We start from the raw sequence: 14,688 nt of genomic DNA, 5'->3' as shown, positions 1-14,688 counted from the left end.
AGAGACACACAAACACCCAAAACATTGGGTTTTATTGAAAGAAAATTAATTAGAATAAAAGAAAATGAAGGGGTTGGAGCTTTCCACCGGACAAAACCAGTGGAAACCCCTCGATTTACTTGAAAATTGACAAAGCCTAGGAAAGGGGTGGAAAGGAGCGAGGCGGCTATATGATGATGCAGATACGTTTCGATGCAAGTAATTGTATAAATGATTAGATATTAATGGTTAAAAACTATATTTAATAAAAGTATTAATGATTAAATTAGTTATGTAATAATGAATTAGATATAAATTTGAGTATTAATTATATAATAATAAATTAGTATTAATGGCTGAAATGAATATTTCTTGAATATTAATTAAATTAGTTCAGCGAATCCCTTGTTGTTATATTATATATAATAGATAGATTATATATTATAACACTGAACCAAAAACATGATATCATGAATTATTTTTAACACCCGTACCGTCCTAACTTGATTGCTCATTCCAAACCGATACAATATTATGAATCAAACGACCCTTACGATGATTAGCTAATCTTATACTAAAGTATACAGTTTTTTATGCTAGGGTACGTATTTTTTACAAAATAAGATTTTTTGAACATGCCCTACATACTTTTCATTAAAATATCAGTTATTAAATATTTTTATTTTTGTATTGAAAAAAATATTTATAAATATTTAGGGGATTTACCTAAATATAAATATATTTTTAGTGATAAAAATATAATTTTTTAAAATAAATTCTTAATTACAATAATACTCAGTCGTGCATTTGAATAGGAAAAAAAACTTATACCCACCGAGGTATAAGCTCTTTTTTTTTAAAATTAATTAACTAAATTGAATTGCTTATCCCAAATTAAAATTTAAAATTGGAGATTTATGTCTGAGAGAGGGTTTAACACAAACCACTTGAAGAAAGCCCGGAGATTTTAGTAGGGTTTTACTTACATCCTAAACCCACATTCGACCCGACTATTAAATTTAGACTTGAGATTTTTGTTGCCAAGCCACGCATATACTTTTGTTTCATACTTCTAGTCTAGTTCTGTAAAGGTATCATAAACTCGAGTATTTTGATGTGCTTATCACTCACAAACATTGTATCTCAAAGTTGGTGTGGCCAATTGTCAAGTTTTTACAATTCAAGAAAAGTGGGGTAGCTTAAACTTTGGTATGGAACATTATATACAACTTTTACTTCATGGGTATGTTCCTTTTCCCCAGAAATTTGTCCATTGTGGTTTCTAAGGTTATATATGAACTGGGTATTCTTCAAAATCAAGTCTTGTTGAGGAATAATTGCTTTTCTAGGGTGCATCATAGTGCTTCTTTGGCAATGGTGAATGCTGATGATATGTTTGATGTAATGCCTGTTACAGAAAGGAAAGTGGATAATTATGTAGCAGTGCAAAGGAATGATTTAATAAGAGATTATTTGGTAAGGCGACGAGGGCGCAAACTGTTTTTGATGGTTGGTAGAGTAATTAAAACATTGAATTGGAATGCTGCAAGACAAATTAGTTTTTTGAATTGTAAGAAGCATTATGGTTTTGAGAGAACGATGAATCACTTCAGGACTATTGTACATATATTTGCGTTGGCAGGAATGCAAAATGAAGTGTTTATTTTTCTTGGAGATATTGTCTACCATTATCGAGATTCGAACTTGGATATGTCTTGTTTTTTCATTGACTTTCTAGATTCGACTATTGATGCTTCTAGTTCGACTATTTTATCAGATGCACTGATTAAGGTTTTTGCATCGAATTCCATGCTTGAAAATGCAGTTAATGTGTTTACGCAGACTAAGGAAATAGGACTTGTGCCACATATTTTCTCCTGCAATTTTTTGCTGAAGTGTTTGGCAGAAGCAGGCATGGTGGATTATATGTTATCTTTGTTTGATGAGATAAGAAACACCGGACCTACACCTTGTGCCTATACATATACGATTATTATGAGCTATTACTGTAAAGGGGAAATGGCGAATATGGAAACAGCCACAGATATACTCGAGGTGATGGAGAAGAGTGGGATTGAACCAAGTGTTGTGACAAATGGCGTATATATATCTGGACTCTGTAGAGCCGGAGTTCATGAACTTGCAGTAGATTACATACGTAGACTAAGATGCAGGAATCAGCCTCTCAATACTTACTGTTTTAATGCTGTTATTCATAGTTTTTGTGAAAAAGGTAAAATATATGAAGCTTGGAGGGTCTTGGAAGAGATGAAGAGCTATGGAGTTCAACCAGATTTGGGTAGTTATAGCATACTAATCGATGGTTTTTGCAGAAACAGAAATCTTGAAAAAGGTTTTGCTTTAATCAAAGATATGGAATGTACTGGCATAAAACCATCACCTATATGCTACAGTGCGCTTCTAGTAGCTCTTTGCAATATTGGACACACAGATACCTTGGTCAACATATTTTACAACCCTGCTGATTGTGGTTATCACTTTGACCATCATTCGTATGATATCTTGATCCGTATGAGTTGTATGCAAGGTGATTCAGAATATGACCCAAAACTTATGGAGGAGATGACGAGAAATAATTTGAATCCTAATAGAAGTTTCATTGAGGAAACTTGCAAGCTCGTTTTGGAGAGTACTTCTTTTAATTTTTTTAAAATCATGGAAGAAGTAGGTGTATATCCTGATATAGTGACTTGCAATTCTATTACTCTGAGGTACTGCAATGAAGGGCGTCTAAAGGAAGCTTTGCAATTTTTAAACGAGATGTATGAGCGAGACATTATTCCTAACAAGTATACCTACAATGAAGTTATAAACAGGCTTTGCAAAGAAGGTGAACCGGGAAGAGCTTTGCAGCTTGTCGCTGTAATGCTTAAGAGGAATGTATCCCTTGGTGTTGTTCTTTATAGTACCTTGTTGGATGGTTATGCTAAACAACTAGATTACAAAGAGGTCTTCATGTTATATGAAAAGATGGTGCAAACTGGGATTACTCCCGACAGAGTTACATATACGATTCTCGTACATACATTTTCTGCTAGGTGTAAAATGCGTGAAGCTTGTAAGCTACTGAACGAAATGATTATAAAGGGAATGAATCCAGACACGGTTACTTATACATCAGTTATATCAGGGTTCAGCAAAGCTGGAGACATGAAAGAGGCTTTTAAAATTTTCACAGAAATGTCACAAAGAGGTCATGCACCTTGCGTTGTTACTTATACATGTCTTATTGATGGATATTGTAAGGCACAGCGTATTGATGATGCTGATATGTTGGTTGATGTTATGAGAAGCAGGAAAATTGCTCTCGATTCAGTCACTTACAGAATTCTGATTGATAGTTATTATAGGCTGGGGAAGGTAGATAGAGCTCGTGAACTGTTTTGTGAAATGAAAAACACGAGCTGTCCTAGAGGATACGATTTTCAAATGGCATGGAAGAAATACATTCGCAGTCAGAGAAGGCTTAATATAATACAAAACTTTAGAGGATCTTAAGGTACTTTCTTAGAGCTTTCTTGCCCTTTTTTGGCTGATTTAACAAATTTAATATATTCATTTCAAGATATTATTCTATAATAAATTACTGGTCATAATAACTGCTCAAATTCTCAATCCTTAATATTCTCAATAAAAAGGAACTATAGACTTAAATGATTTTATATATTTCAATTTTTCTCTCTTTAACTGTTAGCCTTGATTTCATATCACTATGAAGAAGTGGCTGAAGCAAGGACAAAACAAGCCATCATTAAGGTTTCAGTACACCATACAATACACAGTCCTGAGCAGCATAAAAGATGTCCCACACCTATGTTACCCGAACTCGGGTATGGGTGTCGGACACGGGTTCATATCCAAGTGTCGGACTCGGCAATATTCTGAAAAATTTACATGTTTTTGGCCGAAAATAAGTGTCCAAGTGTCTATACCCATGTCCGAGTGTCAAGTGTCCGACACGGGTACTCGAAGCAAAATGAAGAGTCCGGGTAACTAAGTCCCACACAATCTAGAGGTAAACCCTTCTTCAGTTTATCAATTCTTTGAAACATCAAAGTGTCTAGATAATCATTTTAGGAATATCAGTGATCCCAAATAGCTGTTTTAGTTTAACATGCTCCATGTTGAACATATTATACATTCGAAATCTTAAAGGCTCTTCATATTTCCATATCCTTTTGTGTCAAATAAAAAATTGATAATCGATGATTAAGCTATTTAATAAGCTTAATAGTAAAAATCAAGCTGACTTGTACTAATATACTTTAAAATCTACTAATTTTCTATTGTGATTCATTGTATTACTATATCAATCTATTTAACTTATTTAGTCTATATATATATATATGTTCTAGAGAGAACCCTCTTAAAAGGGAACGAGAGAACCTTAGATTTAGAATGAGATTCGAAATAATTTGTAGCTTATTTTAATATTATAATATTATTATTTTTTTGTCAGGAACATTATTATTTTTTAAAATATTTATTAACATTATAATAGTCATTACATAATTTTCAAAATCAAGATCTGTATCAACATTTATGAGATTCAAAAACAAATTCTTAAAATTCATAAGAGTCAAAAGTGGATCCTAAACTTTTTTTCATGATTTTTGTTATAAAAATTTCAAACAAATTGTTGTTTTTAATGAACATTATGGAAGCACTATGAAAATTAAAAAAAATTTACACCTTTTTTTCAGTTATAAAATTAATTTTTAAAAAAAGGTTTTCTCATTCCTTTTTAAGAGGGTTCTCTCTTGAGCGCTAGCCTATATGTATGTATGTGTGTGTGTGTGTATATATATATAAATGTCTGTTGGTACCTAATTTTTATACCGATATCTTGTCCAGGTATAGTTAACTTTATACGATTGATCCGACTTAATTTGCACTTGATAGTCATGCCCACCCTGAATATATATCTGGTTCTGTCACTGACCTCATAAATAGAGTAAAGCGATACAATCTTGTTTGTTTGTAATTAACTCGAGATCATTATAGCTATGCCTTAACTACTAAAACTTATCAAGCTGATGAGGTATTTGTTTTCCTTGAATACAGAATCAAATTTTAGAAACCCAAATGCCTAAAATCAGACATTCTCATACTATGCCAGCTCAAGAGATGCCTTCCTATTCAGAGTTGAGAGCATTTTTACTTGGTCATTGGTATGTTTTTCTTCTGAACAGATAACTAAGCTACTTTATCAATTTAAATGTTACACTTTTTTTTAGTAATATAAACGATGCTGTAACCAGTCAAACTATATAAATTCCAGGAGCATTATGTTATATAATTGATATGTTTTTAAGTAAATTACAGTGATCTGTTCATCACCTATTAACTTCGGTACTGAATTTGTACAAATGCACCTTAGAATTTCTCTCGTTGATGCAACAGATGACTCGTGCATTTCCCGACTGACCCACCGTAGGGCCTCAAAGACATACTCTTTGATTGGATCTAGAAGACTAGGAAGGATGCGGCAATCAGTTTCTGTCTGCGTACTAATGATGAGGAATGAGAATACCTGTCCTGCATCACGTACAGTTGGCCGCAGTAGCAGCTATCTGTATATGACCATAGAGGAATCATTACAAGTACGTACTTCGAATCTTTTTAGTATATAATGATAATAGTGATGTAAATATGAACTGGCCTGAATAATACTCTTTCTGGGATACTATTCTCGTAGAGCTGGATCTACCATCTGTGCTATCTATTTCTCTGCAAGATAATCTTGGAACACCTGCCAGCATATTGGCATAAGAGGTTTAGGACTTCAGGATTTTGAAACCTTTGCGGTGATAGAAAGCATCATCATTTATTCAGAGATTTACTATTAATTTATATTGATGCCAATATACATAATAGGTTGATTGTGTTTCTGTTTTGATAATATTGGTTGAAGTACGCCTCTGTCATATAGGTGCTATATTGATATAATAATTTATACACTATCTATCTACCAAGTCACTGTTGCGTTGTGATTTTATATCATGTTTGAAGATAGGATTTAAGGTACGGTGTACCTGCCAAATAATAATATATGATTCATTAGAAAACACTACATATCTGCATCTGGAAAGCAGGGGTACGGCACTTAGGTGATGCACTGCGCACCGGGTGCGGACTGGTGCGGCGGTGCGCGGGGGTGCGGCGTCATACGTACGGGGTGCGCCACCCGGCGTATCACCGTATTACCTGGATGGAATTCGGGGGAATGCGGGAGAGGGGGGGTGCGGGAGGGGTATTTATGGTCATTTTCAGCTTTTGTAAAACAACAAAAACCAGCCCACTAGGAGAGAGAAATGCCGGGAGGGAGAGAGAGAGATCGTGAGGGAGTGAGAGAGAGAGAGAGATCGTGAGGGAGTGAGAGAGAGAGAGATTTGTTCTTCTTTAGTTAAGGTGTTCAATCGAAGTCGATGTGCTGATATGTGTATATATATATGCCTGACTTTGTGTGTATATATGTGTTAATATATTAGTTGGGCCGATTATTTGGGCCTGGGTATGTCAACTATTTGAATGGTCCACTAAGGCACCAACTTAAATCTCTATCACATATTACACTCAGCCTTACTTTTACTTTGCTGTCATTTTTTATAGTTATGTTTATAAAAGATTGTTAAATAAATATATATAATATTTCTTTAATATTTAAAATTATCTGTATCCTCCCGCACCCGAATCCCCATTTTTTGAAATTTACCGAATTCCCGTATCCCCGCACCGCGCACTCACGCACCCGTACCCGCACCCGTGCTTCACAGATCTGCATGCATGTGGGCATGCTAGCTACTATGCTCCTGTAAAATGACATTGGATAATGCTATCAGGAGGCAAGAACTCGTGTAATGCTCACCTATGATACAAGATAATGATCTCTAGGAGGCTACTTTGGTATCAACTTGAGCACGGGTTGCTTATAATCTAGCAAAATCACCCCATAGCTGTATACAACCGATTTCAGCCTACCCATCGAAGCATGCCTGCTTCCTGAAAGATCACCCCATATTCTTTAGACTTACGAAGCTTGGCCTTTTACAAGTTTTGTGGATATCGTTGGAAATTCATTGATGAAAATTGAGTTGTTTTAGGGGACCATTAGTTTAAAGAATAGTATCTCTGAGCGAAGACTTGTGATTTTTAAAGCCATAGAAAAAATTACAATGTGTTATGGGAACTTCTTCCTGATTCTTCTCTGACTGTTTTCGTGAAATGCACTTTAACCGGGTGTAGTTGGAAAGGGATGTGTAACAAATATTGGAATACTCACTCTATAGCCATATATCCGGTGATCCCCAATCATGCGAGTATAAATCTTCCCATTGATCTTGTTGGAGCCTGTCTTAGGTTCTTAGCCTATCCAAAATCACAAATTTTATCTTCAACATTTTGATCTAAGAAAATGTTACTGCATTTAAAATCACAAGGTATTACACAGGGATTTGTATGTTTGTAGATAAATTCAAGAGCTCTGACAGTTCAGTGCTATTCTTAATTGGGGCCTCCAGTTTGATGGTTGGAAGTCTTGAGGTTTTTCTGTACTATCGCCTATTGGGCATAAAAATAAAAACTGAGAGCTGGTGGTTCCGGGAAACAAAAAATGAAAAAATTGTAGTATACATCAAGTATATCTTTTTAATTAGCTTATATATTTCGTGTAGAGGATTAAAGGTATTTATCTATCTGTTATCTATGGGGCTTATATCTTTTTGAATGTGAGGCTTATTTCTATAAATTCAATTGTTTTGGGCCTTAGTCCATTAGGATATCTACTTCCTATATAAGTATTGTAATCCGCGCATATAATAGTGTACTTGATTATTGTGATATTAACGAAGATCAAATTCAGTCCCTTTGTTCATGAGATGCGATTTAAACTTTTTCTCCCTTCTGCGGTCGAAAAACCCTTGGGGTAGTGAATTTTCTGCAGTTAATCCACCCAAGCTTATCATATTCTTGCTTAATTATTTATATCATTGTTTTGGAATTCTGTCCTGTATCACGTGGTGAAGGTCTGCACAGTAATAAAGAACCACCATCAGGCATGGAGAGCACAGGGTATTAATTAAAACAACAACAATTTGTGGAAAATAACAATAGAATATATCACACAGAAAAGAAAGTTTAGCAATTATTTAATAATTTGTGAATGCAAGGATGATCGCATAACAGACAATGGAAGGACAAGAGACGGGAAAGATGTAGGTACATTTCGACACATGAATCCTTCATGTATGTCAGTTAAGCAATTTAAATAGTATGAATGTAATGGGTTTATAGGTTTATTAAAAATTTGATCCTTCAGGTATGTCATTTAGACGCATGAATTGATGAGGAACGAGAATAAAGAATTTATATATATGTTATTAATTAGTTTTTATTTATTTATTGTAAAGATAAATAATGTATTTATCTATATATTTTAAATGTGGGATTAGGAGTTTATTAAATAAGTAGTTTATTTATAATAAAGCCCAACTGTGTATGGGCCTTGGTCCATTAGGTTATTTTATTAGGGTTTTTATTCCCTGTTTTAGTATTGTAATCCCCACATTATTACCTAAGCTTTGGTTGTACACTTTTTTGGGAATAATATTGATTATCATTCTTGGGAATCGTATAATCATTGCTTATTATTTGGTTATCACTAAATCTTTGGTTGAATATTGTTTTCCAATTCTTGTCCTACATCATGAATCCTTAAAGAAAAAATCTGTGCCTCCACCAAGCCCTTTTTATTTGTCCTTAATACAATCTGACACTTTAAAAATCGTAGCTTTTACAAACCTTCCCTTTCTAGACACTTACAATCCGACTCCTCAGCCTGGCAGAGTTACAGAACAGCCCTTAAAGTTTGTAAAAATTACAAATCGGCTTCAGAAAGTACCAATCAGCCCCTGAAATTCGGAATCTGTTCCTTTAGAGTTCTGAATTGTTCTTCAATTTAAACTTTGATCTTCCATGTTTTTCTAGAGAAATGTCTACTCACATCAAGCATCAGATAGATATTACGGAAGATAACATCTTATTTCCTGAGCGTGAACATGATGAGTTCTATTACGAAGTTTATGTTTGTCATCATGACCGTTAATTACTTCAATATAAACTTACGGTGAAGGAGTTGAATAATCAACTTGATGAACTTAATAGATTGTAAAAGAAGTACGAAATTGAATTGAGGAAGAAAGTTACAAATGCGCGAGAGAAGAACGAGAGAGGTTTAATAAAATTGCAATATCTTAATCTCAGTGTCCTATAACCTCAGTGTCCTATGCATTTGGAAAATGAGAAGATGGTTAAAGGGGAAATGGAACTTGAGCATAATGAAGAAGCTGTTACTGAAGATTCAGTTGAGGTTGTTTAACAAATTGAGCATATAAAGGTTGCAAGTGAGGAGCAACCGAAAGAAACTAAGCCACAACATGACTGCTTTCAAATCCTCCAGAGTAGTTTCCCTAAAATTTACGGAAGCCACTCCAAGGTCCTTGTGTGTGAAAACGTGTATTACTTAGTTTTGGCGCAGGTAATCTGATTGAGTTTGCTCTGTACGCACAACCTCCTTTCACATCCGTGACAATTCCTAGGCAGATTAACTCTAAATTTTGTATGGTGCACACATGCACAAACACACAGTTTTCCTTTTCACTAAAATTCACGGTAGCCACGCCAAGGTCCTTTTGTGTTTGAACGTGTATTTCTATAAGTGTTGCCACAGGTAAGCTGATCGAGTTTACTCTGTACACACAGCCTCCTTTGACATCTGAGACAATTCCATAGGCAGGTTAACTCTGAATTTTGCATTGCGCATACATGCACAAACACACAGTTTTCCTGTGCGTAGAATGTATATATATATTTTTTTGGAATTGCTTACAGGCTGTACTGGAAAGAGCTGCAATTTAATGACCGCCAAACATGCAATTCCTGTGCTCCAAGCTACTATTAACACTTTTATTGGCTTTTGCAGGTCAGAGCATATCTGTTATTAGTAATATTGTCAGTGAGAAGATCGCAATTGTAATTGGAATTACAATAATATCATGGAGGTGCTTTTTTGATGCAAGATGTGGCCTTGTACTTGCAGCTTCAGCAATGGTGTGAGTATCCATGGCCCGAAAGACTAGACAACGCCAAAGAAGAAAGGAAAATGCTAGAAGTATTGAGAGGTAATTTTCTTTTTGTAGCCACATGTTCCTTTTGATCTCTGGTGAAATACTCAAGGCGTCACTTGCACCTCATCTGTTTTTCAATTTGTCTTGTTTGAGAATAGTCTGTCTCTGTCATGCTAAAATAGGAAGCTTTTGCATTTTAATTGCTGACTATTCATATTCATCTAGAATGCTTCATCTTCGAATGAATATACTCTATACAAATTTTATGTTACAAAATGTTGTCATTGTGGTATATATTAGCTTGACTGTTGAGGTTTAGAAAACTTGTGTCCATGCTGGTGTTACTATGCTGAAATTGAGAAGTAAGAAAGGACTATGTTCTTGATCTGTGGCGCGTCTGGTCTAAAGTTTAGTTATTAGAATTGGCCTGGTAGTTCTCTTCCTAACATGCATCCAATAGAGTGAAAGTGCATGCATTAATGTTATCTGGAGTTTTCCCGTAAAAAAGATTGAAGGGGCCCAAGTGTACAGGGGCAGGTAACACAGTAGTATGGGGGACTATATGGAACCATAAAGAAGTTTGTCCAAAAAATTATATGGAGCCAAAAAGAAATAATTACTTCAGTAAGTCTGAAATTGGTCATTGTATTTCAGGTGGTACAATGTGAGCCGTATATGCCCAACGAGAAATTACTGCAATGGTTCATACTATATGGCAGTGGCACAATAGTTTTAGCCAAATTGATATACAGGGGGTAACCCAACGGTATTCTGGCAAATGGGGGTATATTCCGGCAGCCGTGGACATCCCGCAGCTTGATTATGCAAGCTGCAGGATTAAAACCATAAAAATTAGCAGTATAATTAAGCAGTACTTGGCACCAGGAAATTGATAATGATAAATCAACAGCATACGAAATTTACAATCCGCCAATGCATGGGCGCCACAGCTATTAATCAGCTGTGTGGTCCCGCAAGCCCGCCTCCGGTGACTTCCAGTAACTCTAATTAGGAGGATTGGATCGGAGTGGATATGCAGATTTTTGAATTTTAGGATTATTTATATATTATCTCTCTCTAACACACTGACAGTTTTACAGATACAATTGATATACAAGTATCAAGAATAAAGAACACAGGAATGTAGAAGATGACCATGATTATACAGTATATAATTTTGAAAGAATGAATGTTATATTGTTTTGTTTACATGATGATCTGAAAATAAGAATATTCACCACAAACTTGACTTAACTCACTAGATAACCTCACATATATACTAACTAATTTTATCCTGTTATAACAGAAATGCCAGCAACTTGACAGCCTGTATTAGCCGGCTTCTGTTGCCACATCAGCTGTGCACTCTTCAGCAATCTCACTAGCACTAGTATCTGTAACAGCCCCCCTCAAGTTGGAGGTTTGAAAGAGGTTACAAACTCCCAACTTGCCGCAAAATAAATGCAGAGATGCAGAATGCAATGCCTTAGTAAACATGTCAGCTGGTTGCAGTGTAGTAGAAATATGTGAGGTAGTGATTATGCCCTGTTGAAGCTTTTCTCGAACAAGATGACAATCAATTTCTATGTGCTTCGTACGTTCATGGAACACAGAATTGGAAGCAATGTAGAGAGCAGATTTACTGTCACAATGCAGGGTGACAGGAGTGAGAGTGTCAATACCAAAAACATGAAACAGATTTAATAACCAGGTAATTTCACAACAAGAATCAGCCATACTTCTATACTCAGCCTCAGCTGAGGACTTAGATACAGTAGGTTGTTTCTTGCATTTCCAAGAGATAAGAGAATGACCAAACAACAAACAATATCCAGTAAGGGAATGTCTAGATTCTTTGCAGCCAGCCCAATCTGAGTCACAGAAAGCTTGAAGAGTACAAGGGTTGGAAGCAGGCATAAACAGACCTTGACCTAGAGTACCCTTAAGATATTTAACCACCTTGTATGCAGCATCTAAATGATCAGTCTTAGGAGAAGCCAGAAATTGAGAAAGTACTTGAACAGGATAAGACAAGTCAGGTCTTGTCACAGTAAGATATAATAATCTGCCAACTAATCTTCTTTAAGCGAAACCATCAGAAGGAGAAAGAAGAGCACTCTGAGAATCCTGTAAAGTATGATTTTGCTCCATAGGAACTTTGGAAGGCTTACAGGAAAGAAAACCAGTATCAGTGAGTATATCAAGAGTATACTTGTATTGATGCAAATAAGCACCACTAGAGTTTCTGGCCACCTCTATACCAAGAAAATATTTCAGATTACCCAAATCTTTTAGCTTGAAGGATTTAGCCAAATGATCCTTAACTTGTTGAATAGGAGTAGAAGAGGTACCAGTAATAAGAATATCATCTACATATACCAAAACAGCCACAAAATCTCCTGACAAAGTGAATGTAAACAAGTTGTTGTCTGAGTGTGACTGAATAAAACCATATTGTTTAAGAGCATCAGAAAATTTGGAAAACCAGCACCTGGGAGCTTGTTTGAGCCCATATAAAGATTTTCTAAGCTTGCAAACATAAGCAGTAGGATCAGAGATATACTGAACAACAGGTAGGGAAGATAGCTGCAAATATCCTGGAGGTAATTTCATATACACCTCTTCATGCAAATCACCATGGAGAAATGCATTTGTAACGTCTAATTGAGAAATGGACCAACCTTTAGAGACAGCAATGGCAATGAGTAATCTGACTGTTGTCATTTTAGCCACAGGGGCAAAGGTTTCAAAATAATCCAATCCATAGGTTTAAGTGAAACCTCTAGCAACTAATCTTGCCTTATATCTTTCAACTGACCCATTAGGCAAATACTTTACCTTGAACAACCATTTACAATCAACTATATGTTTATTTGTTGGTTTAGGAATAATTTCCCAGGTGTGATTGAGTTCAAGAGCACTCAATTCTAACTTCATGGCAGCAAGCCAATTAGTATCTGTAACAGCTTGTTTAAAGTTATAAGGTATATGTGTTTGAGCAGTAGCAGTTAAGAAATGGGAATATGAAGGAGTGAAAGCAGTAAATGAGGTGTATTTGTGTAAAGGATAAGAAGGAAGAGAAGTACCTGAAACCATGTGTGTGGAGGAGTCTTGAAGATTGGTAAGAATGTGAGATGGTAACCCTGTATAGCCCTTAAGTCGAGAAGAAATTGTTCTTTGTCTTGCTGGTCTTGTAACTATAGTATCTGGATTTGTAACTGATTGAGTGACAGAAGTATCAGTAACAATGATATCTGGTGTAACAGGCTGAGTATCTGTAGAAAGATCAGGAACTGATAGAATAATATCAGTTGATTCAGAAGAACAAGAAGGAGAAGGAAACAGTTCAGTGTTTGACAAATCAGACTGTATGGTGGTAAAAGGAAAATCTGTTTCAACAAAAATGACATCTCTGGTATAGTATCTCTTTTTGGTGAGCAAATCAACAACAGTGTATCCTTTCTTATTGAAAGGATAACCTAGAAAAACACATTTAAGTGCTCTAGGAGCAAACTTGTCATGAGAGAAACTGTTGATATAGCATAAACACCCAAAAGATTTGAGATGCTCATAATCTGGAGGTTTTTGAAACAAAATCTCATAAGGAGTTTTATAATGCAAAGCTTTTGTAGGTGTGAGATTAATGACATGACAAGCAGCAGAGACACAATCACCCCAGTAATAGATTGGAACATTTGATTGAAGTTTAAAAACTCTGGCTATATTCAACAAATGTTGATGTTTTCTCTCAGCAATACCATTTTGCTGAGGAGTATTAACACAGCTAGTTTGATGAACAATTCCCAACCTATTCAGATGAGTTTTTAGATCATTATTGACAAATTCAGTACCATTGTCTGATCTGAGAATTTTAACAAGAACATTGAACTGATTGTGAACATATTGAATGAAATTTTTCAGTAAAAGAGAAACTTGAGATTTGTCATTGAATAGAAACAACCAAGTACATCTTGAACAATCATCAACAATGGTAAGGAAATATTTACAATTATCATGAGTACAATGCTTGTAAGGCCCCCAAACATCACAATGAATTAGATCAAAATAAGTTGAACTTCTAGAATGACTAACAGGAAAACTAGGTCTGTGCTGTTTAGCTAAATGACAAATATCACAAGTGTCAAGATCTATGGTTTTACTAGAAATGACAGGAAGGTGACTTAAGACTATAGCAGAAGGATGACCAAGTCTATTGTGCCACTGAAGAACATGATTCTTTTCATTTATCACAGCCATGGCAGAAATATGAGTAATTCTGTCAGTATGAAGCTTATACAGGCCACCATCTAACTCACCAATCTCCTTCATCCTCTGTGAAACATGGTCCTGCATAAGGCACTTAGAAACAGAAAATTGGACATAACAGGAATTATCTTCAGCAAATTTTGATATAGAAAGCAAGTTACATTGAAATTGAGGAACATATAGCACTTGCTTAAGAATCAACTCAGATGATAGTATAACATTTCCAATGTAAGTGACCTTAGTACTCTGACCATTAGGTAAATACAATTCTGAATTTAGTGGTTGAGCATTTATAAGA

General features: G+C 35.3%; 1 protein-coding gene across 3 annotated transcripts; it reads left to right on the top strand.

Moving 5' to 3' along the window:
* Positions 1 to 954: 954 nt before the first annotated feature.
* Positions 955 to 12,479, top strand: LOC141695149 (uncharacterized). Of its 3 annotated transcripts, XR_012564309.1 has the most exons (5): positions 955 to 3,499; positions 5,065 to 5,171; positions 5,404 to 5,603; positions 9,980 to 10,178; positions 11,431 to 12,479. XR_012564309.1 is itself a non-coding variant. In XM_074499407.1 (2 exons), exon 1 carries the CDS (start codon positions 1,219 to 1,221, stop codon positions 3,496 to 3,498), a length of 2,280 nt encoding a protein of 759 aa, XP_074355508.1. In that variant the 5' UTR covers positions 955 to 1,218; the 3' UTR covers position 3,499; positions 3,695 to 3,977. The 3 variants fall into 3 exon arrangements, 2 of the variants coding, with proteins under 2 accessions (XP_074355508.1, XP_074355507.1); XM_074499407.1 differs by lacking the exons at positions 5,065 to 5,171; positions 5,404 to 5,603; positions 9,980 to 10,178; positions 11,431 to 12,479 and adding an exon at positions 3,695 to 3,977; XM_074499406.1 differs by lacking the exons at positions 5,065 to 5,171; positions 5,404 to 5,603; positions 9,980 to 10,178; positions 11,431 to 12,479 and adding an exon at positions 3,719 to 3,977 and having other exon boundaries at positions 956 to 3,499.
* The last annotated feature ends 2,209 nt before the right edge of the window (positions 12,480 to 14,688 follow it).

The sequence above is a fragment of the Apium graveolens genome, chromosome 11 (assembly GCF_009905375.1).
Source record: "Apium graveolens cultivar Ventura chromosome 11, ASM990537v1, whole genome shotgun sequence".
In the NCBI taxonomy this organism is placed as follows: Eukaryota; Viridiplantae; Streptophyta; class Magnoliopsida; order Apiales; family Apiaceae; genus Apium; species Apium graveolens.
This window is presented reverse-complemented; position numbering and strand designations above follow the sequence as displayed.

Coding starts and splice junctions, on each gene's coding strand:
- LOC141695149 (XM_074499407.1), top strand. CDS start 1,219: ATGGGTATGTTCCTTTTCCCCAGAAATTTGTCCATTGTGGTTTCTAAG.